Here is a 22875-nt window from a genome sequence, read left to right on the forward strand (position 1 = left end):
GTTACTGTTTTTCCTCTGTATTCTCCAGATTTCATCCTCCAGCAGCTTTCCCTTTCTTATCTAAATAGTAGAGCTCCTGGTTGACAAATGTGCACTTCCTCTTATCTTTGATTGTTTCACCTTCATCTTCCTTGTTGTTGACAGTTAGGATCTGTATGATCTAGGTATTGCTCTCATGTGCTGAAGCTGGGTGTAGGAAGGATCCACATGTTTCCTTTGGAGCCAAGAGGTAGAGCAGAACTTCCAAACTCATCTGAATTTTTTCACTTCTCATGAAAGAGACCTTGTATCACGACAGTCACACTAGAAGCTTGCCTCTCTCGTCTCCCCTGATGATTATTCCTCTTTTATCATGGGATTTTATGAATAGAAAATTTGTAAAGGGAATGTCACTGAATATAAGTGAGGATTTTAAAATGCTTTGGTGGTGGGACTTCCCAGGTGGTCCAGTGGTTAAGGATCCGCCTTGCATTGCCAGGGACGCTGGTTCAGTTCCTGGTTGGAGAACTGAGATCCCACGTACTGCAGAGCAGGTGAGCCCACCTGCCATAACTACAGCATCTGCACTGCAATGAAAGATACTGCATGATGCAGCGGAGATCCCACATGCCACAACTGAGATGCAAGTCGGCCAAACGATTTTTTTATTTAATGCTGTGGTGGCAGAAGAGCACTTTGGTTGTAAGAAATGGTTAATTAAGTATATCCCTGATAGCCATAGTTGTCTATTGCCTTGTTTGTTGTTATCAGGTGTTTGTCATTATTATTTAGTTGCTAAGTTGTGTCTCACTCTTTTGAGACCCCATGGACTCTAGGCCACCAGGCTTTTCCATCCATGGGATTTTCCAGAAAGAATACTGGAGTGGGTTGCCATTTCCTTCTCCAGGGGGTCTTCCTGACCCAGGAATCGAACCCACATCTCCTGCCTTGGCATGCAGGTTCTTTACCACTGAGATACCTGGGAAGCTATTGGGTGTTTAGATGTCATTAAAATGAGAATTTTGGAGTCAGATTTCTTTCATCACAGTGTTATCCTACAGTTCCTAAAGTAATACAGATATCGAAACAGAGCCTTTTGTAAGTTAACTGTATCATCAGGCAGATATATAAGAAAGCCTTAATTTAACAACTTAAAAGATATTTGGCATGCCTAACACTACCGAGTGAGTGAAATTGCCCTTGCAGTGTTGTGCAAAGTCGTGTCTGACTCTTTGCTACCCTATGAACTATAGCCTGCCAGGCTCCTCTCTTCATGGGGCTTTCCAAGCAAAAATATGGTAGTGGGTTTGCCATTTCCTTCTCCAGTGGATCTTCCCGACCCAGACCTTATTCTAAAAGAAAATATACATGAATCCCTTATAGATGAATTTTTTAGCCTACTTAGTTATAATGATCTCAAGTATAATTAGGGCTCAGACATTGTGACTCCAGTCAAGTTCTGTGTTTATAAATTGTAAGCTTATTCCTTACCCAAGAGGGCACATTTATAACAATTACCTCCCAAGCATAATAACTTAAAAATTGATCAGCATTTCTAATGGATCTTATATTTATCAAATCTATGCTATCTTTACTGTGTAAAACATTATTTTTATGTATTAGTTATAGCCCATTTTATTTAAAGTAGTTCAGTTTTGTAGATCTATTATCGCAGGTACATTCTAAATAGTAGCAGTGTATTTACTTGATAAAGTCAAATTACTGAGACATTGTTAATGTCACATAATATTAGTATAATTTTACAACTGTGATTTCTTCTTGTTTTAAATGAACTACTGACCTTGTAATTGCTTTATATTTACAGAAAATTTTTACAGATGGTACAGAGTTCCCATGTAAACCATACTCAGTTTACTATATTAATAAATAATTTACATTGTTATGGTATATTTGTTGCAATTATTGAAACCATAATGATACATTATTATTATTAAAGAATGCCTTTACTGTACTTAGATTTCCCTAGGTTTTCCCCACTGTCTTTTTTCTCATCCAAGATCCTGCCCACATTACCAGTATTACATTTAACCATCATGTCTCCTTAGGCAGCTGCAAGGCATGGCAGTTCTTCAGATTTTCTTTGTTTTTGATGACTTTGATGATTTGAAGGAGTACTGGTCAGGCATTTTGTAAAATGTCCCTGACTTGAGCATTTCTGATGTTTTTCTCATGATTTAGATCAAAGTTTTGGGGAGGAAGACTATACAAGTAAAGTACCAATATCATCATATATTAAGTGAGCATATTATCAACATGTTATCACTGTTGATGTGAGGAATGATTTGTCTTAAATTGTTCTTTAAAGTGCTTGTATATGGATTCCATGGTGCCTTCAGAAAGCTTTAAAAATAATTGGTACTCAGGCTAAAATCTTACCTGTGGGAAAATATCACTACTTGTTTCCAGACAAGTGGTAGTTTCAAAGCAGTTTTTCACTTGACAACAGGAAGCATCAATACAGCATTCTATTTTACTTACTTTTACATTTGTCCACTGTCTTAAATAGTTTAGATGTGACTGAAGTTGATTCAGATTTTGACAGATCTTCAAAATGGTTTATTGAACCTAATTTATTTTTATATAAATTTAAGTTAGCTATAGGTAAAAACTCAGTAAGGAAATATAAAACAGAATCTGAGATTATGAAAGAATTTTGAGCATATAATTATTCTCCTGCTCCTTGAAATGAGTAAGTATATCTTTAATTGTCTAATCACAATGAAAGAAACAGGAAGTTCAAATGGTGCTTTCTTTCTACAAGAAATATTGAAAGCTGTCAAATGAAACTAACTGCTAAAGGATTTCCATAGGAAATATTTTAAGAGAATAATTCTATTTTTAAATGTATATTACATGTGTAAGACAAAATATGCTGATATCATTACACAAGCCCAACTCTCATTAGAAAATTATATGGACAAAATAGATACATATGCTACCTGAACCACAGTAGACTAGAAACTGTCATTAATAAACCAATTGGAAACTGCAGTTTAGAGTCTCAGTATTAGGCACCTGCCATGACGCTAAGGAAACAGGCCGCTGAGACCTTTGTCAGCATAAGATAATGGGCACAGACATTTTCCCCTTTCAGGCATTTTAAGTAAGAACTGGTTTGGGGGTTTACTTCAGTGATTTCTGTGAGAGTCCCAATTTGGATTGTAAGTATCTATAGGACCCCATGCCCTTCTCACTGTCAGAGGTTATTTCTGTGGCAAGGGCTTCACAGGACTCTGAAGATTAAAGGAATCCCCCCAAACAGCTTCCTGATGTCTGCGGCTAATATAGGATGATAAAAATCCAGTTTTTGAAACAGTATGTTCAGAGCCATAGAAAGTACCTAAAGTCCCTAAAACTGTCTAGAGACTGTCATATTTCTTTGCCTGAAGGAAGGGATCATTCTTGTTCTCTGTTCAGAGACTCTATTAATGATACTTAAATGCTTCTTAGACAGTGAACCAAGTGGTAGAATTCATTTCCTTTCGAGTCTGTTCACAAATACAAATTTAAGTTTAAAAAAAAAAAAGAAAAAATCTTAATGATAGTTCTTGAACCACCTAACTTTGTATAAATAAAAGATATCTTGCAAATCTTCATATAAAGTTCAGGGCAAAATAATGGGGATTTACTTAAATGAAACTCAGTAGCAATCTAAATCTCTGAGTAATCAAAATGCCTTACTGTTTAACATTATGTTTTATGAAGTAACCGGTTCTTTTATAAATGATTTGCCATCTTTGGGCTCAGAGAGGTTGCATAACTTTAATATACAAGATCACATACCTAGTTACTGGAAAACCTAGGATTCAAACTTTAGGACTTTTAGCTCCTGAACTTGCACTTGAATCACTTCTCTAAATCAAATCTCTGCTTAGATTATACACATATATGAGCTATGTTTCATGCTTAAAAGGCTAATCATTTCAGTTCAGTCGTGTCTGACTCTTTGCAGCCCCATAGACGGCAGCACACCAGGCTTCCCTGTCCATCACCAACTCCTGGAGCTTACTCAAACTCAAATCCATCGAGTTGGTGATGCCATCCAACCATCTCATCCTCTGTCATCCCCTTCTCCTCCCACCTTCAATCTTTCCCAGCATCAGCGTCTTTTCCAATGAGTCGGTTCTTCGCATCAGGTGGCCAAAGTATTACAGGCTAATATATTTCTATAAACTGAAATATCCTCAAGTTGATCATAATTAATAGATCTTAGTTACATATGTATGATGAAATTGACCCCAGCAAGAAATTTAAATGAAAGAATGAGACAAGTTAATAATATTAATGGCACCATTTAAGGTTACTATATGAAAAACTCTCTCCTATGCTCTTTATATACACTTAACCATCCCAATCCTAACCACCCTTTTAGGCAGTGATTATTAACCCCATTTTCAAACTAGGAACCTGAGGCTCAGAGAAGTTAAGTCATATGTACGGAGTCAATAGCTGTAAAACATAGAATGTGGATTGTGATAGAAAAGGTCAAGATAAAATGATCTGTGAGCTACTGAAACCAGTTCAGATTTTCCTGTATTGAGTGCAAGTACACCTCATGAAAACTTTTGCCCATTTTATATTTTACATTTTGGAAATTGAGCCATACTTTCAATGTCTTACAGAAACTCAAATTTGAAAGGAAACTGGAGAAACTTATATAAAGTGAAAAATTATTTTTTTAAAAGTGTTCACATTCATAAATAGCATTCATAAATTACCACGTACCTTGAGTTTTAAGGGCTTCCCTGGTGGCTCAGATGGTAGAGAATCTGCCTGCAGTGCAGGAGACCTGGGTTTGATCCCTAGGTCGGGAAAATCCCCTGGAAAAGGGAGTGACTACCCACTCCAGTATTCTTGCCTGGAGAATTCCATGGACAGAGGAGCCTGGCAGACTACAGTTCCATGGAGTCATAAAGAGTCGGACATGACTGAACAACTAGTACTTTAGTTCTTAAGCTGATAAACATGCTTCTTTTAATATCTTCTTTTTTTTTTTTTGCAGTGTTGTCATTTATTCCTGAAAGTTGAAGATCAGCTTTTTTTTAACTGAAGAATAATTGGCATATAACATTGTAACTAATTTCAGATATACAGCATAATAATTTGATATTTGTATACATTGTGAAATGATCGCCACAGTAAGTCTAGATACTATCTGTCATGCATAGTTAAATTTTTTTTTCTTGTGATGAACACTTTTAAAGTTTATTTTCTCAGCAACTTTCAAACCTGTAATACAGTATTATTAACCATAGTCACCATGGAAGAACAGCTTTTTAAAAGACATACTTGGAAAGGCTAAAGGTAACTCTTGGTATTTTTTTTTTTTTTTTTTTTTTAGCAGTAATAGCTATTCCTCTCCATGCCTATTGCTTAGCAAACATTATCTGAGCTCACGTGAGAGCCCATGGATTTGAAGGATGAGTGAGTGTGGGGGACACTCCCAGGAGGTGCATTGCTTACCTCAAATGAAAATGGAGAGAATAAAGGATACAAAACTGAAATTTGCAGGCTTAATAGTGATGAAGGGATATGAGTAATACCATGTGTGGTTTAATAGCCAAGTCATGACCAACTCTTTGTGATCCCTTGGGCTGCAACCTGCCAGGCTTTCCTGGCCATGGAATTTCCCAGGCAAGAATACTAGAGTGGGTTGCCATTTCCTTCTCCAGGGGCTCTTCCTGACCCAGGGATTGAACCCACGTCTCCTGTATTGCTGGTGGATTCTTTACCAGCAGAGCTACAGGGAATACAGCATGAGTGATGCTAAAATGTTGAGGATTAAAAATAAAAACTAATATGGCAAAGAACTTGCTTTGCTTTTTTATTATCTTGGACTTTGTAGCTAGAAGGGAGCTGAGGGATTTAGGGTATTTTTGTTAGTCTTTCTCCTTTTTCCCCAATTACAGTCTCCTTTCCTGTTCAGTTTGTCTGTTATCTTCCTTCTCTTGCTCAACCTCTTTCATTTCCTCCTTTCCCCACCTCATTCCAAAAACTTCTTTCTTTAATGAGCATGATATAGATTCAGAGTTCAAAAACGTGTTGTTTTTATCGATGGAATGTATGTTTATCCTTTCAGTTTTAACATGGAGACTTCAAATTTTCATATTTTACTTCCCACTCCCTACTTTTCAAATAAAGCAGAACCCAAAAATTTTTGTGTGGTTTCAATTGCATTTGTTTTCTCTATTAAATAATGAAACCTGGTCATTAATTTACAGTGTTCGTCTGATTTTTTATAAAAATGTATGCAGTTTGTGGCTGTGTGGGTTTCCTCTAGCTGTGATGAGCAGGGGCTGCTCTCCAGCTGAGGTGGGCAGGCTTCTCATTGTGGTGGCTTCTTGTTGCAGAGCAGAGGCTCTAGGGTGCACAGGCTTCCCGAGTTGCAGCAGGTGGGCCCAGGACTTGTGGCTCCTGGGCGCTGGAGCACAGGCTCAGTAGTTGCAGCACATAGGCTTAGTTGCTCTGCAACATGTGGGATCTTCCTGGACCAGGGATTGAACCAGTGTTTCCTGTGTTGGCAGGTGGATTCTTTACCACTGAGCCACCAGGGAAGCCCCAGTCTGATGTTTTGATTTAGTGCATTTGTTGCTTTAAAAAAATGGTTCTTAAAAGAAGTCACGTCAATATTTTATGATTTTTATAAAGTTGATAAGCTTAAACCCTCCCTGAAAAGTTTTATCTCAGCATTACTTGGATAAACCCTGACAGCTGTATTTTTTTAAGTTATACACGTGATTCTTTTATATACCTATGTTGAGAATGGAGTATACCCTCATTCTGACATAAATATTTTCTGGTAGCTATAGGGAAAGTACTTACTATTTTGAAATAGTGGTATTTAAGAAAATGATAGGAAATAAGACTCATTAATTTCATATTATAGATTCTTGATATTGTTCTCTATCCTCTCAAATTTCTCTGGGAATGCTAATTTTAAACCCTTAATATTCCCCTATGTTTGCTTTTCCCTTTCTTCTGGAGTTAAGAGTTTGATCTGTACATCTTAGTCCTTCAATTTCATGTTTGGTAGTTTTGATTACCGGTTTACCCTTAGTTATCTATTAGTAGTTATAAATAAAAGGTTGTGATGTTGGTCAGGGTTTCTTCTGCCTTTATGTAGGCCTGTTTTCCAAATAAGTACTCCCTTGAAAAGGCAGGATGAGTGCAAGCTATCTGTATGTATCTGATGAGTTGATAGACTGGCTTCATTTTAGGAAACATGGGCAAGAAGAAGAATCCATCTTTCCCCAGACTCCACTCGGCTTTCACCTAAAATGAATATGGACATCCCAGAGGTCTTATCTCAGTTAATCCAGAGATTAACGTTTTGGTTTTAGCCTCAGGATGAATTCTGCTGCCTTATACAGGAGTATAGAAGGAATTGTGGGATAGCAAACTGCAAGTTGTTAAATTGATAATTCTTGGTTAGTCAAGGGTTTGACTAACCAAAACTTGGTTTCTGACATACTTGCTTGTGTACCAACTCTATGACTTCTGTGCTAGAAAGAAGTATTTCTTTCTTGAGCATTCTCAGATGAGTGTTTTAGGCCTTGCCTTCTCCTCTTATCTCCTCTCTAGGGTAATCCCATCTGCTATCTCTCTGAAAGTGAAGTCCCTCCGCGTCTGACTCTTTGCGACCCCAGGGACTGTAGCCAGCCAGGCTCCTCTGTCCATGGGATTTTCTAGGCAAGGATATCGGAGTGGGTTGCCATTTCCTTCTCTAAGAGATCTTCCTGACCCAGGGATTGAACCTGGTTCTCCCGCATTGTAGGCAGAGCTTTACCGTCTGAGCCACCAGGGGAGTCTGTCTATATCTCTATCACTGTCTATCGCTATCTCTTTAGTTTTGTGAAAACTCTTTAGTGTCTTTTTTTGGTTTTCAGTGATGTCATAAAACCGTTGGTTCCCTACTGTGCATCTTTGTTTTCAATGCAGTGGGGATTTAGAAGCCAAAGAGTGATAAACACATGGAATAAGACCATTGTCGTGAACTGGAAGCGGACATTGCTTTGACTGGAAAGATGCAGAAGATAAAAATAGGCAGATTGTAGATGCATACATATATAGGTAATAGCTCGAAAATAAGAGAGTTCTGAAAATACTTTCATCGATATTAATACATGAAAATATGGTATTTTCAAATTATAAACTTAAAAAGAAAGAATAAATATTGGCTAATTTTATTAACTGTCTTGTTGCTGGTTAGTCACTAAGTCATGTTTGACTCTTTTGAGACCCAATGGACTGTAGCCTGCCAGGCCCCTCTGTCCTTGGGATTTCCCAGGCAAGAGTACTAGACTTGGGTTGCCATTTCCTTCTCCAGAGGATCTTCCTGACCCAAGGATTGAACCCATGTCTCTTGCATTGGCAGGTGGAATCTATACCGCTGAGCCACCAGAGGTCAAATAAATTTCAGTGCTTCTTTTTTAAGTACATGTTTTTGGTTGAATCTGTGGATGTGGAACTGCAGCTATAGAGGGCCAGCTGCATAGTTATGTGCAGACTTTTTACTGTACTGTTAGTGCCTCTAACCTCTTGTGCTGTTCTGGGGTTACTTGTATGTAGGAGTAGAATTACTGGTTCATTTGGCAACTCTTGGGCTTCCCTCGTGGCTCAGCTGGTAAAGAATCCGCCTGCAACGTGGGAGACCTGGGTTTGAACCTGGATTGGGAAGATCCCCTGGAGAAGGAAACGGCTACCCACTGCAGTATTCTGGCCTGGAGAATTCCATGGGCTGTATAGTCTATGGAATCGCAAACAGTCGGACACAATTGAGTGACTTTCACTTCACTTCACTTTTCATAAAACAGTATGATATTTTTATTGTTAAAATTTGAAAAAAATATAAATAAATTAGTAAATATCTCCTAATCCTTCAGCTAGCATTCATTAAATATACAGTACATTTAATTTCATACTTTCAATGCATTTTTAAAAAGTAAGTAAAAAATAAGTACATGTTTTTGTTTGTGTACCCTATATTCTGTTATTTTTATAAGATTTGTAAAATTTATTAAATAGTCTTTAAAAGCACTCTTTAGATGCCACTCAGTTTCCTATTATATGTTCATTTTTTCATTTAATGAAACCCTGACAGACTTTTGGATAGGTTACACTTTTTCAATATTATAAAAACATTGCAGTAAATATCTTCATAAATGTTTAAAGACATCTGAGATTATTGCTTTTGGTTACATTCCTAGAAGGAAAGTTATTTGGCAATAAAAATGAATCAACATATTTAAGGCTTTTGATAGATATTACAAAATTACCCTCAAAAATTTGTACACATTATGTTTTCCCATCATCCAGATAGGGGGCTGTGATTTCCCCTCTACCCACCAAACTAGAGGATGATTATGGAATCTGACCCAAAGCTCTTCAACTTACTTTTTTCAAGACCCTCATGTTAAGCAAGTGCTTAGCGTCTTCCTTCAATTTAGCTTGAGGAAAGTATCTCCAATTGTGGTACCACTGACTTGAATCACCCACCACCCTCACTGTTTGCATATACTTTAGTGATTTGTAAACTGTATACTGAGAATGTGCATGAATAGAGAGTGAGGACAAGAAAAACAGGGAAAAAGAAAATAACAATATTGGAAGAGTATTGGATATCTGAGTTCATGACATCTACTTACTGGAATTTCTGTCAAATAATTCTTGAAAGATGTGACATCTCCATTTGAATGTAAGATATACAAAAATACCAGTTCTTCAGCCATCTCTTCTCCCAGGAGATCAAGTATGTGTACACTTAAAGTCAATCAGGACAAGTAACCCCTGTTTACCTTTATGATTTCGAGAAGTGTTGAGGAATCTCCTAAACCCAAATGGCAACTGCATTCACCACCTTGTTTCTCAGAGAGATATAGTACAGTTTCCAAAAGGCTATTAACTTCTGGAATCAAGTGATTTGTGACCACAGTTTAATAAATTGTACCAGGCTTGGCCTTCAAGTGCTAAAACTAAATCATAGCTTCTCCTAAACTAATCTTACACCAAAAGCAATTCTGTGTTTATACTGAGACCATAGAGACTTATGCAGAGATTGGTGTTGAACATGTGCATTTGTTTCCATTTTCTAAACCTCTTTTCTTGACGTAGGACAGTTTTCATGAATTTCATGATTCAGGTTTCTTAGAAATTGTTTATAAAAGTTTTATGGGGGTATAGCTTACATATCATAAAAATCATCCTTTAAAGTGTAAATTCAGTGATTTGTAGCATAGTTACAGAGTTGCACAATCATTGCATTACCTAATTTTAGAACTTTTTTTATCTCTCTGAGAAACTTCATTCCTATTAACCATTAACCCCATAACCATTAATGGTCATTTCTCACTATTCCCTTCCGCTAGCCTCTGGCAACAATAATGTTCTTTTGGCCTCTGAGGATGTGACTATTCTGAACATTTCATACGGATGGAACCATCCAGCCTGTGGCCTTTTGGATCTGGCTACCTTCATATGGTTTTCAGGGTTCATCTGTGTTGTAACATGTGTTCATATTTTACTAATTTTTATTTTCATGTAATATTTCATTATGTGGATGCACTTCATTTTGTCAGTTGACAGACATTTGGATTGTTTCCACTATTTGGCTATTAAGAATAATGCTGCTATGCACATTCATCTACAAGCTTTATGGAGATATGTTTTCAATTCTTTTGAGTACTTACCTAGTAGTGAAATGATGAGTCATAATTCATTCTCTCATGAGTCACCCTGGCCTGCTTTTGAATGTGCACATTGTGATATTTCTTATCTTTCACTACTTTCTTAAAAAAAAAAATCATCTCAGCTTTAGTTTCCATCAAAATAAATGTTTCTTCTTACTGGTTTGAATTTATAGAAACAATGGAGTAAATGAATGCACACATGCTAAGTCGCTTCAGTCATGTCCAACTCTTTGCAGTCCTTTGGACTGTAGCCCACCAGGCTCCTCTGTCCATGGGATTCTCCAGGCAAGAATACTGGAGTGGGTTGCCATGCCCTCTTCCAGGGGATATTCCCAACCCAGGGACTGAACCCACATCTCTTACAACTCCTGCATTGGCAGGTGGGTTCTTTACCACCAGCACCCCTGAGAAGTCCAATGAAGTAAATAATCTTAGTCAAATACTTTAAAACCCAGGAAAGCCAGCAAACATGTAGTCATTAACTCTTCAAATTTTGTTCAAAAGCAGTATTATTAGCTGCTTGTGGCCAGCAGAATAGACTGACTTTGTTCTTTTCCATAATTATAAAATTCCATAATTCTGAATCCAGGTAGAGATATGTTCTTATTTCTAACTTTGCCATTGCATGGCTTTCAACATGTTCTTTCCCGTGAATGATTGCTATATACCTGCTATTTATAAGAGGGTTTTAGTTTTGCATATTTGGAGAGGATACTAAAAGAGTTCTGAATTTGTCAGAAATGTTTGAAATTTTGTTCTTAAAGCAGAGAATTCACTACTTTCTCTTACATATGGTCCCCTCTCTCCTGATACATGCCTAATTTCTCTATCTTTGTTTCTACTTTCAAGATATAAAAAAAGAATGTGAGTTAAACTAATTGTATTCTCCTAGAAGGAAATGGTCCAGTACTCTTGCCTGGAAAATCCCATGGACAGAGAAGCCTGGTAGGCTACAGTCCGTGGGGTCACAAAGAGTCGGACACGACTAAGTGACTTTACTTTACTTTACTATGGTCAAACCAGGTTTTTCTGTATGCTTTGGTTCAATTGGTATTCCTTTTTAGAACTTTCATAAACACAGAAACTGTTTCCTCCTTACTGTCACAGCTCTATATATCTGGTATAGAAACATGCCCAGGTTAACTATTTGGTAAAAATATTTTAACAGAGTTAAAAAGAAATGTGTTAAGACATTGCCATGGCAAGACCCAGATTCAAGTGTGTGGTGGTTTAGTTGCTAAGTTGTATCCAACTCTTGCGACCTCATGGACTGTAGCCTGCCAGGGGATCTTCCCAACCCAGGAATCAAACCCAGGTCTCCTGCATTGCAGGCATATTTTTTCCCAACTGAGCTGTGTGATAAAACATAAAAATATTATTTTTCAGAAAAGCTAAATTTGCTTTATAAGTTTTTACATAAATTTACACTGCAAAATGATTGCTTTTATGTTGTTTTTAAACTGGTTTTCCACCTTTAAAAAATGGATAGAATTCTGATAAGGGCTTCCTTGGTGGCTCAGAGAGTAAAGAATCTGCCTGCCATTCAGGAGACCCTGGGTCAGGAAGATCCCTGTGGAAGGGAATGGCAACCCACTCCAGTATTCTTGCCTGGAGAATTCCATGGACAGCGGAGACTGGTGGGCTACAGTCGGTGGTGTTGCAAACAATTGGACACGACTGAGTGATTAACACTACTACTTACTGATAAGGGTTGTTATTCTTATACTGTGCTCAAGTAGCTAAGGGAAAGAGTCATCCATTTTGCTATAAACATAACTAGAGTTGATTTTGTTTAACATGGGAAGAGGAGAAATCTGTAAAAGAAAGAATAATTAGTTTCAGCTTCCTTTCACTTCTTTTTCTGAATCTATATAACCTGTGTTGTCACAATTGTGATTTGCTTAATATTTTATATTTCACAGTGGAAAATAAAAGAGCAGACCGTGGCTTCTCTTAGCTCATCCTCCCTCTGTGTATCAAGATATCACTTAATGCACAGTCTTTCAAGCTGTTCACAGCAGGTTGACATACTAGACGTTGGTGTATCCCAACTCTCAGGCAATCCTAATGCAGAAGGACTCATTTAAGTTACCTTGACTCAATGAAATAATGCGCTTATCATTTTTAAAATAAGAACTGTTAATTTTATGCTTTTTTATTTCTAAAATTCCAAAATAATTCCAAAATAATAATATATAATTAAACAATTTTTCTTTCCTGTACTTTTTGTGTTTTGTGTATACATGTAAGTCAATTAAGGAAGTCATAATTTGAGTGCCTATCATGTTGTTTTTTTTTTTAACTTTAAAAATTGAATCTATCCCAAACATTTCCAAAATTCCTTTTATCTTCTTTGTTCTTCTAAAGCATTTCCCTAAATTGTTTTTAATTTAAAAGGAAAAAAATGTTTTCTAATTTGTAAAATGGCATGTATTTATTGTGTGTGTGTGTATGTGTGTGTTAGTCACGCAGTGGTGTCTGACTCTTTGGAATCCCATGGACTGTAGCCCGCCAGGCCCCTCTATGCATGAAATTCTTCAGGCAAGAATACTGGAGTGGGTTGCCATTCCCTTCTCCAGGGAATCTTCTTGACCTAGGGATCGAACCCAGTCTCCTACACTGTAGGCAGATTCTTTATCATCTGAGCTACCAGGGAAGCCCATGTATTTATTGTAAGAAAATCTGAATGTGTAAAATAGAGTAAAACAATCTTCCACCACTTCAATTTATAGAAATGAGTTTCTTTAAGAGAGAGAAGCAGAGACTGTGAGTATGTCAGACAGAATAGGATCAGGTTATGCAGAAAGAGGAGAACTGGAGAATGGTGCTGTCCGAAGCCCTGTCATAAAGATTTTTAAACAAGGAAAGTTGAATTGCACTAAGAGTAAGCACAGATGAAAAGTAAAGCGAATTAAGCGTTTTTAATTAAGCTGTCACTAAGATCCGTGAAGTACTAAGTTCAAATTCTTAAATAAAGTTCATTAGAGGGCATGGAAAATAAGTCATGTACATGATAGTCACGTAGTAAGTACTCATTCAACATGATGGTAATTATGTGAACACATGACTTCTTGCAATTGAAACCAGAATCTGTTTTTTATTATTACTATAATTCTTCTTATTTGTTAAGTGTCATTCTTAACTGGCAAACAGTTAAGGCTTTCTTTGTTTCTCCTTAGGCCTCTTATGTAAGGAGTTGAAGGGGAAATAAAACATACAGGATGAAAAGATGGCAATGTTGCCTCCCCCGGGACCTCAGAGCTTTGTCTTCTTCACAAAACAGTCTCTTGCCCTCATTGAACAACGTATTGCTGAAGGAAAAGCAAAGGAACCCAAAGAAGAAAAGAAAGACGATGACGAAGAAGGGCCAAAGCCAAGCAGTGACTTGGAAGCCGGCAAACAGCTGCCCTTCATCTATGGGGACATTCCTCCGGGCATGGTGTCAGAGCCCCTGGAGGACTTGGACCCTTACTATGCAGACAAAAAAGTGAGTTTATTGTACCTGCAATGGTGCGGTCTCTCTTTACCTCTTATACAAACAGGTACTGAGATTAAGAGGAATTTAGTGAAAAACTATATCATGAAAACATGTTTAGTTAAAATGCATATGTAGGATATTTCAGAATATGTACTTTTTCTAATTTTTTATCAAAACTGATTCTGTCACTGGCATACTATTTTGATTTTTTTTTAATTTAATAGTGTTCAGTATCATGTTCTGCCCTTTAGACATGACATAAGTGCATCCTCATAGAAATAAAATAACTGTCAATGTGAGAAGTAAAACGTGGGTATACGTCCAGAATGCATTTGCATAGAGGTGTCAGTTGAATCTTTGGGAATATATAAAATCACTTAACTAATTATGGGGTTTCGAGAGCCACTCATTTAGAGGGTTGGAGAGAATGGAGAATCTGAGATGGTCAGAGAGGTAAGACATAAATCAGAAAATTTTCTACTATTAAAAAAAAAAAAGGAAAGAGAATATCCCATAAAATTACTCAGGAAGCTGAGGCTAGATAAAGACTACTGGAATGAACAAGGAGGATGAGTTGGTAACTTTTTTGCCAGCAGTTTATGTTAGTTGATGGAAATCAAAGCAAGAGAGTGGTAACTCTACTCAAAACTCTATAATGACCTATATGGGAAAAGAATCTTAAAAAAAAAAGAGGATATATGTATAATTGATTCACTCTGCTGTATTCCTGAAACTAACACAACATTGTAATTAACTATACTCCATTCATTTTTTTTAAAAAAAGCAAGATAGTGGTGGACAGAAAGTGAAAAGAGGTAGTGTGGGTGCCAGTTGATGCATGCTGAGAAATTTGAGAAATTTCCATCAGAAAGATGGTCACTTAAGGCAACAGAAATTGAAAGCTTTTTTTTTTTTAAATAATGAAACGTTGCAGTTACAATTTTTTTAGTATTTATTTTTGGCTGTGCTAGGCCTTCCTTGCTGTGTGCAGGCTTTCTCTCACTGTGGCGAGCAAGGGCTAGTCTATAGTTGTAGTGTGTGGGCTTCTCTTGTAGAACATGGGCTTCAGTAGTTGTGGCACGCAGGCTTAGTTGTCCCATGACATGTGGACTCTCCAGACCAGGTATCAAACTCCTGTCCCCTTGCATTGGTAGGCATATTCTCAACCACTGGACCATGAGGGAAGGCCCTTGAAAACCTTTTTTATGTAGGGTATAAATAGCATGTTTAAAAGTGGAGAAAAATTATTCCCAGAGAGGAAAATACAGAAGGTTGAGTAAAGCAGTTAGTTGCTGATGTTAACAGACAAGGGATAAACCAAAAGTCGGCTTGCATTTGCATTAGAAAACTGCAGAAAAGTGGAGAGAAGCCTTACTGTGTGAGCCTTGTAGGGCAAATAGGATGAATTTAAGATAAGATATGTTGAAGTAAATGTAGGCACATCTGAGGAAATGCATGTTAAATAGTGTCAATATTTTCCATACTGTAGGGGTGGAAGTTGTCCTTTGAGAGTCAATCTTGGGAATAGCAGATCTGCGAGTATTAATTGCATTAAGGAAATGGGAGAGTTTGAAATAACTGCTGTAAAGATAATTCTACCAAGAAAATGAGAAGGAGGTTACCATCATTTTTGAGACAGTAGCAGATACAACCAGATTGAACTTGACAAAGAGGAGACAGTACAGGATAAAATCAGCAGGTTCCCTAACTTTCTCCCAACAATACTTTGCTACACAACACCTGCAGACTAACTGTCAAGAGGTCAAGAAAGGCAGGGTAAAGTCCATTTAAAAGTTATTTTGATTTAAGATATAAATAAAAGGTCACATTTCTTGATAAGATAGCTAGCAGATAAAATAAGGAAAAGTGAAATGTCTTGTGAAATAGAAAACATGATGAACTTAATTTTGATGGTGTAAACACATCTACTTCAGGGAGAGTTGCTATGAATAACAATACGTAATTTTTTGCTTCATATTAAAATCAGAATCTCAACAAACTGACAGCGTGTCAAGAGTAAGCAGAATACCTGAGAAGCCTTTGAGATAATTCTCAGCATTCTTATTAACCCATCAGTAGTCCGACACAGGAAAAAAGAGAGCTAGCGTGTTTTCAGGGTCTCTGTGACCGACAGTGGATTTTTCATACAAATTAGCAACATATTCACCACAACCTGGAGAGATAGGAATTAATAAAGGATTCGAGGAAATTAATTAACTCACAGAATGTTACATAAGCACTCGTAAATTCTGTCCTAGATTTTTTAGTTCAAGTTGATTTGACTCCCCACTGAGATGTTGTAGAGCGTCTCTTAGTTAAGTTTTGTTTTTGTTGTATAGCAACTACTGTGCTCACAACTTTACAAAAATGAATGGAATAATGAATGGATAAATAATGAAATAGGCAAAATTAAAAATACTTTCTCATTTTACTTATATTACTTCATCCTGAAAAATGTCTGGCTCCTGCATCTCCCATTTCCAGAGGGGGCCTGGATGTAATTTAACCAGCCTCCCTTAAGGAGGAAAAAATCTTTCTGGAGTAAATCCCAATTCAGAGACATAAACTAATATTGGCTTAAAGTGACTTGGGAGGTAAGAAGAAAATGTTTGCATTTGGAGGATGAAAAATGGAATCATTTTAGCTCTGGGATAGACTAATGTAATAGAGAATATTTGGGGTGGGACTCCAATCTCTCGCTTTGGCCCCAACTCCTTTCAAATGTGACACCAACCATGTTAAAAGCCCAATGCACCACTGCATCAGAATATAATACTTAGGTAGAGCTAAGTCAGACTAAGTAATCTATTTTTCATGGCCCTCTCTTAGCAGATGAATAAATACCCAAAGGGATTATTGAATCCTCTTATTTTTATTTTTTGGTTTGGAGCTTTAAATGATCAACTTTCTGTGCCGTGTCCTAGCTCCTCAGTCATTCTTGGTTAAAATAGTTTGGACTTCCCCTTGCAACTTCAGGGTTGACTTTCATGTGAATTGAGTCTTTAATATTTCACGTTATTCACTCTAATAGACGAGAACTTTATTTCTGCTACACTATAATCATTGCTTGGAATAAAAATCTTAATGATTCCTGATTTGTCTTAGGTTCAGATTTTAACTTATGCTTGAGTGCATTTATCTTATGCATTAACTTATGCACTGAGCATTTATCAATGCCTTGTTAAAAAAAAAAGAACATGTAATAAACTAATGTAGAGGTATGTAGTGGTTAGGGCTTCATTTTCATATATGATGAATATATTAAGTGGCTTCTCAGGTGGCCCTAGTGGTAAAGAACTCACCTGCCAATACAGGAGACATAAGAGATGCGGGTTTGATTCCTGGAGTGGGAAGATTCCCTGGAGGAGGGCATGGCAACCACTCTAGTATTCTTGCCTGGAGAATCCCATGGACAGAGGAGCCTGATGAGCTGCAGTCTATAGGGTCACACAGAGTCAGACATGACTGAAGTGACTTAGCATGCATACATGTTCCCAACATTTACCAAGAATTTACAATGTACCAGAACTTACTTTTTAAAAATTTATTTATTTTAATTGGAGGCTAATTACTTTACAATATTGTAGTGGTTTTGCCATACATTGACATGAATCAGCCATGGGTTTACATGTGTTCCCCATCCTGAACCCCCCTCCCACCTCCCTCCCCATCCCACACCTCTGGGTCATCCCAGTGCACCAGCCCTGAGCACCCTGTCTCATGCATCAAACCTGGACTGGCGATCTGTTGCACATATGATAATATACAGGTTTCAATGCTATTCTCTCAAATCATCGCATCCTCGCCTTCTCCCACAGAGTCCAAAAGATTGTTCTATACATCTGTGTCTCTTTTGCTGTCTCGCATATAGGGTTATCGTTACCATCTTTCTAAATTCCATATATATGTGTTACTATACTGTATTGGTGTTTTTCTTCCTGGCTTATTTCACTCTGTCTAATAGGCTCCAGTTTTATCCACCTCATTAGAACTGACTCAAATGCATTCTTTTTAATAGCTGAGTAACATTTCATTGTGTATATGTACCACAACTTCCTTATCCATTCGTCTGCTGATGGACATCTAGGTTGCTTCCATGTCCTGGCAATTATAAACAGTGCTGCAATGAACCGTGGGGTACACGTGTCTCTTTCAATTCTGGTTTCCTTGGTGTGTATGCCCAGGAGTGGGATTGCTGGGTCATATGATAGTTCTGTTTCCAGTTTTTTAAGGAATCTCCACACTGTTCTCCATAGCGGCTGTGCTAGTTTGCATTCCCACCAACAATGTAAGAGGGTTCCTTTTTCTCCACACCGTCTCCAGCATTTATTGCTTGTAGATTTTTGGATAGCAGCCATCCTGACTGGCATGAAATGTGTACCAGAACTTAAAAGCTCCACAGACACCGAGTGCTGGCTCTCAAGTTGTGAAATGGTAGATCAAGTATTTAGAATACTATCTGTCCCGCTCCAAAGCGTATACTCGTAAGCTCATAATTCTCTAATTTTATGTTCAATAAATTATTAAGTAAATGAGCCATATTAACTTATTCAGACATTGACATATGTGCATTTGCTAGTAGGATTTTAGAGTTTTCTAGAGATACTCATTCTGCTACTCAAAATTTCATATCTGTTTTCCCATCTCTAATTAACTAGTAGGTGTGTATAAATCCAGGCAATCCTAAAGAAGTTTTTAATGTAAATGAAAACTGGGAATTTGAATTTAAAAATAGTAAACCAAGTCTTTTTTTTTTTTTAATTTCAAATACAGGTTAACTTGATCTTGCCAAGTTGAGGCAGTAATATCATTTTCATGTTAGCTCATGAAATGTTAGCTCATTTCATGTTAGCTCATTTCATGACTTCTGTTTCATGAAGCCTCCCTGGTTATTCTAATAGACATAAGACCCTGCTCCCTCTTCACTCTCATGCTCTGCCATTTGTATTTCTCTGTATGATACCTGTCACGTCATGCCTTGTATTAGAGTTGTGCTGTCTGCTTAGTCACTCAGTCGTGTCTGACTATGACCCCATGGACTGTAGCCTGCCAGGCTTCTCTGTCCATGGGGATTCTCTAGGCAAGAATGTTGGAGGAGTTGCCATGCCTTCCTCCAGGGAATCTTCCCAACCCAGGGATCGAACCCAGGTCTCCCGTGTTGCAAGCAGATTCTTTACTTTCTGAGCCACCAAGGAAGCCCTGTATTAGAGTTACTGTGCTCTTAATCACTTTTCTCTGAAACCTCTTAAATGCAAAATTCATGCCTCACTTATGTTCAATTTTATTTCAGTATCTCTTATGCCATAGTTGCTCCCAGGTGGCACTAGTGGTTAAAGAAAAAAAAAAGCTTGTCTATCAATGCAGAAGAGACTTAAGAGATACTGGTTTGATCCCTGGGTCAGGAAGATCCCCTGGAGGAGGGCATGGCAACCCACTTGAGTATTCTTGCTTGGAAAATCCCATGGACAGAGGAGCCTGACAGGCTACAATCTAAAGGGTCACAAAGAGTTGACAAAAGTGAAGCGACTTAGCACACATGTTCACTACACAATTGTAGAAAATATTAGATCAATGAATTTTAAAAAGTACAGTGTATTCAGATTTAAGAAAACAATAATTGTACTCAAACATGAGATATTAATTTTAAAACTAATTTTTGAGATAAAAGTGACCTTTATGTTCAATTATGTTTTAACGTAACTGGTATAGTAAAAGGGACCAGGAGTATAAAAAGTTAACCTAAGATAGTTCTCGTTTGTTTTCTCAGGAACACTGCCACATACAAAAACAAGATTACCCAAAGTTATATCTCTAAAGTTTGGTGGAAAATATTTATTACATATGTTTACCACTCATAAACATATGTAAAATTCAGAATCAATATCAAAAAGACCAAAAATCAGTGTCTTCTGTTAATAGATAGCACAAGGAATTTGCTTGCCAGCCACATAGATAAGTAAGAGGAGGCTTTGAACTTAAGTCTTTCTGGTTTCCAAGCCAGTTCCTTAGGTTGTTTTAATGTTTTGTTGTTATTGCTGTTTATTTGTTTGGCTTTTAAATTTTTCAACTAAATACCAAAGCCACGGAGAATGTAACTCATTATTCAGTGGTTATATAAGATATTTTTAAAACGTTTGGTTCTATTCACATTTCAAAAAATTACCATGGACAGTAGCAAGCAAGTTCTTTAATTTGTGTTCTTTTATTTTAGCTGTTATTAGTATTATATGTAAAATAGGAAAATCAAATTGAGTAACAGGATTCTTTCAACTCTAATGTTCCTTAAATTCATGAAAATATTTTGAAAACTCCTATTTTAGAACATTTGCTACTAACCCTGACAATAGCCAGGAAGTATTACAATTCTCAAAGCAATATGATAAGAATCAGGGATAGCTGGTTGCTATTTGGTTTGCATAAAATGCAATGTAATGATACAAGGAAGTTGTATTTAAAATAATTCCAGTGGCCACAAGTTATTGTTACTGATTTGAATGTTAAGGGATATGAAAAAGAGAACACTGTGTTTTGAAAGCTCTAAATAATACATACTCATAAATGGCTCACTTCTTACTTTATTGAAGAAATGGACAATGGACTTGGAGTTCATTGGCTAACATAATGTGAGTATCTCCATCAATGGCCTTGGAACCACATTGCTTGAGTCTGATAGCAGTGTTTCTTTAATATGACTCTACCACATGCAGAGGTAAACTGCAGATATTAATGTACTAGACTGAAAATTTGAAATCTCAATTCATACTGTTTTCTTTTTGCTTCTGCAGACTTTCATAGTGTTGAACAAAGGGAAAGCAATCTTCCGTTTCAATGCCACACCTGCTTTGTACATGCTGTCTCCTTTCAGTCCTCTCAGAAGAATATCTATTAAGATTTTAGTACATGCATATCCTTTTTAAAATGCTTACTTACAGTGGTTCTTTAAAATGTAGTTTCTGGCTATTTTATTTAAATATAGATTTTTATTTCTTTTTTACCTGAAAAGACTCAGGTTTATCAATCTCAATATAATTTGGTGTAGATCTCTGAATAGATCCAGAGTATGGCAATTTGGGGCTTCCCAGGTTGCCCTAGTGGTAAAGAACTCACCTGCTCATACAAGAGACAAAGAGATGCAGGTTTGATCCCTGGGTCAGTAAGATCCCCTGGAGGAGGGCATGGCAATCCACTCCAATTCTTGCCTGGAGAACCCCATGGACAGAGGAGCCTGGTGAGCTACAGTCCATAAGTTTGCAAAGAGTTGGACATGACTGAAGTGACTTAGCTTGCATGCATGCATTCATCATATCATCATCATCATGGCAATTTTAGTATTTTAGGATAAATTGCTTTTATCCATTACGCTTTTGTTTAGAGAGATTTTTTAAAGTCTATAGGCTCATTTAGAATTATTTTCTAAGGAAAAATTGTCAGCATTTCAACAAATGTTGTTATCAGATATTCAAAGTTACCATGTGTTCTTTGATCATATTCCTTGATTCTAAGCTACTGCATTCAGCATGCTTATCATGTGCACTATTCTGACGAACTGCATATTTATGACCATGAGTAATCCTCCAGACTGGACCAAGAATGTAGAGTAAGTGGGTATAAGTACACTTTAATATAGTCTTAGTATGGTTGTTGTTATCCTTCCTTTTTCATACCAGGAAGTTATTGCATATACAAAAATTGTGGTGATTATCTTCCCATGTTCTATAGTTACTTTACTTTCAATTAGTTTTTTCTCCTCTACAGTATTAACCTGCTAACATTAGAAGAGAATAATACATGTTACAGTCTTTTCTAGAAAAAAAGATCTTACCAGATACCCTGCCTGTTCTTAGACATGTCATGTATCTCTTGTCCTTGGATGTATTTCTGATAGGATAGGAACAATACAGGAGCTTTCCAGGCTGATCTCATACCTGGGTTCTTAGTAAATTTAAAATACCTCTACTTTCTGGGAGTGTTTCTGACATATACATTTCAAGATTTTCTGGCAAGATCTTAATTGTAATTTATTCTCATAGTTAGAACGGGCGCCTTAATCATCAGCCATACTCTAATCAGTGTCTTCCTTTGGTTGATCTGAAAAAGATAATTATAAAGGCTCACCTGGTACCATATTCTTTTCACAATGGATTAATATCACAATGGACTCTTTTACCTAGGTACACTTTTACTGGAATATATACTTTTGAGTCACTTGTGAAAATCCTTGCAAGAGGATTCTGTGTAGGAGAATTCACTTTTCTTCGTGACCCATGGAACTGGCTTGATTTCATAGTCATTGTCTTTGCGTAAGTATTTATTTTTTGAAACTCCAAACTCATGAAACTCTCAGATAGCACAGTATCCCAGTGAGAAAGAACTTTGGGATCAGACTTTTCCTGCATATAATAGTTTGATTTAAAATATACAACATGGAAACTAGTCATCAGAAAATGGTAATAATTTTTCAGAAAGAGCATTTCCCACTCAAACGTGTATATATGATATCGTTACAATAGAGGATCTTCCTCTGTGCTCAGCATGTGGATGGATAGCATATGTGGTGCCAGTTAGAGTCACACTTTTTCCAAGTTCCTATTTAATATCTGATAAAACCAATAAGAGAAACAGAGAAAACTCAGGCATTTATTGTTAGCATGGTGCTCTTTCTATTAATGTATATTATTCAAGAACTAATAAAATATAGAAGCAAATCTTTCA

General features: G+C 36.9%; 1 protein-coding gene and 1 long non-coding RNA gene across 2 annotated transcripts in view; one reads left to right on the forward strand and one right to left on the reverse strand.

Moving 5' to 3' along the window:
- The window catches only part of SCN9A (sodium voltage-gated channel alpha subunit 9), a 164581-nt gene that overhangs the window by 57499 nt on the left and 84207 nt on the right, over positions 1-22875 (forward strand). The window contains exons 2-5 of the mRNA XM_043894409.1: positions 13865-14172; positions 20949-21067; positions 21671-21760; positions 22335-22463. Of these exons, the coding sequence (XP_043750344.1) occupies positions 13915-14172; positions 20949-21067; positions 21671-21760; positions 22335-22463 (596 nt within the window). The 5' untranslated portion in view covers positions 13865-13914. The remainder of the gene's footprint in view (positions 1-13864; positions 14173-20948; positions 21068-21670; positions 21761-22334; positions 22464-22875) is intronic.
- Positions 1-22875, reverse strand: part of LOC122688413 — a 173688-nt gene that overhangs the window by 26091 nt on the left and 124722 nt on the right. The window lies entirely within an intron of this gene.

This window comes from Cervus elaphus, chromosome 33 (genome assembly GCF_910594005.1).
Source record: "Cervus elaphus chromosome 33, mCerEla1.1, whole genome shotgun sequence".
Lineage (NCBI taxonomy): Eukaryota > Metazoa > Chordata > Mammalia > Artiodactyla > Cervidae > Cervus > Cervus elaphus.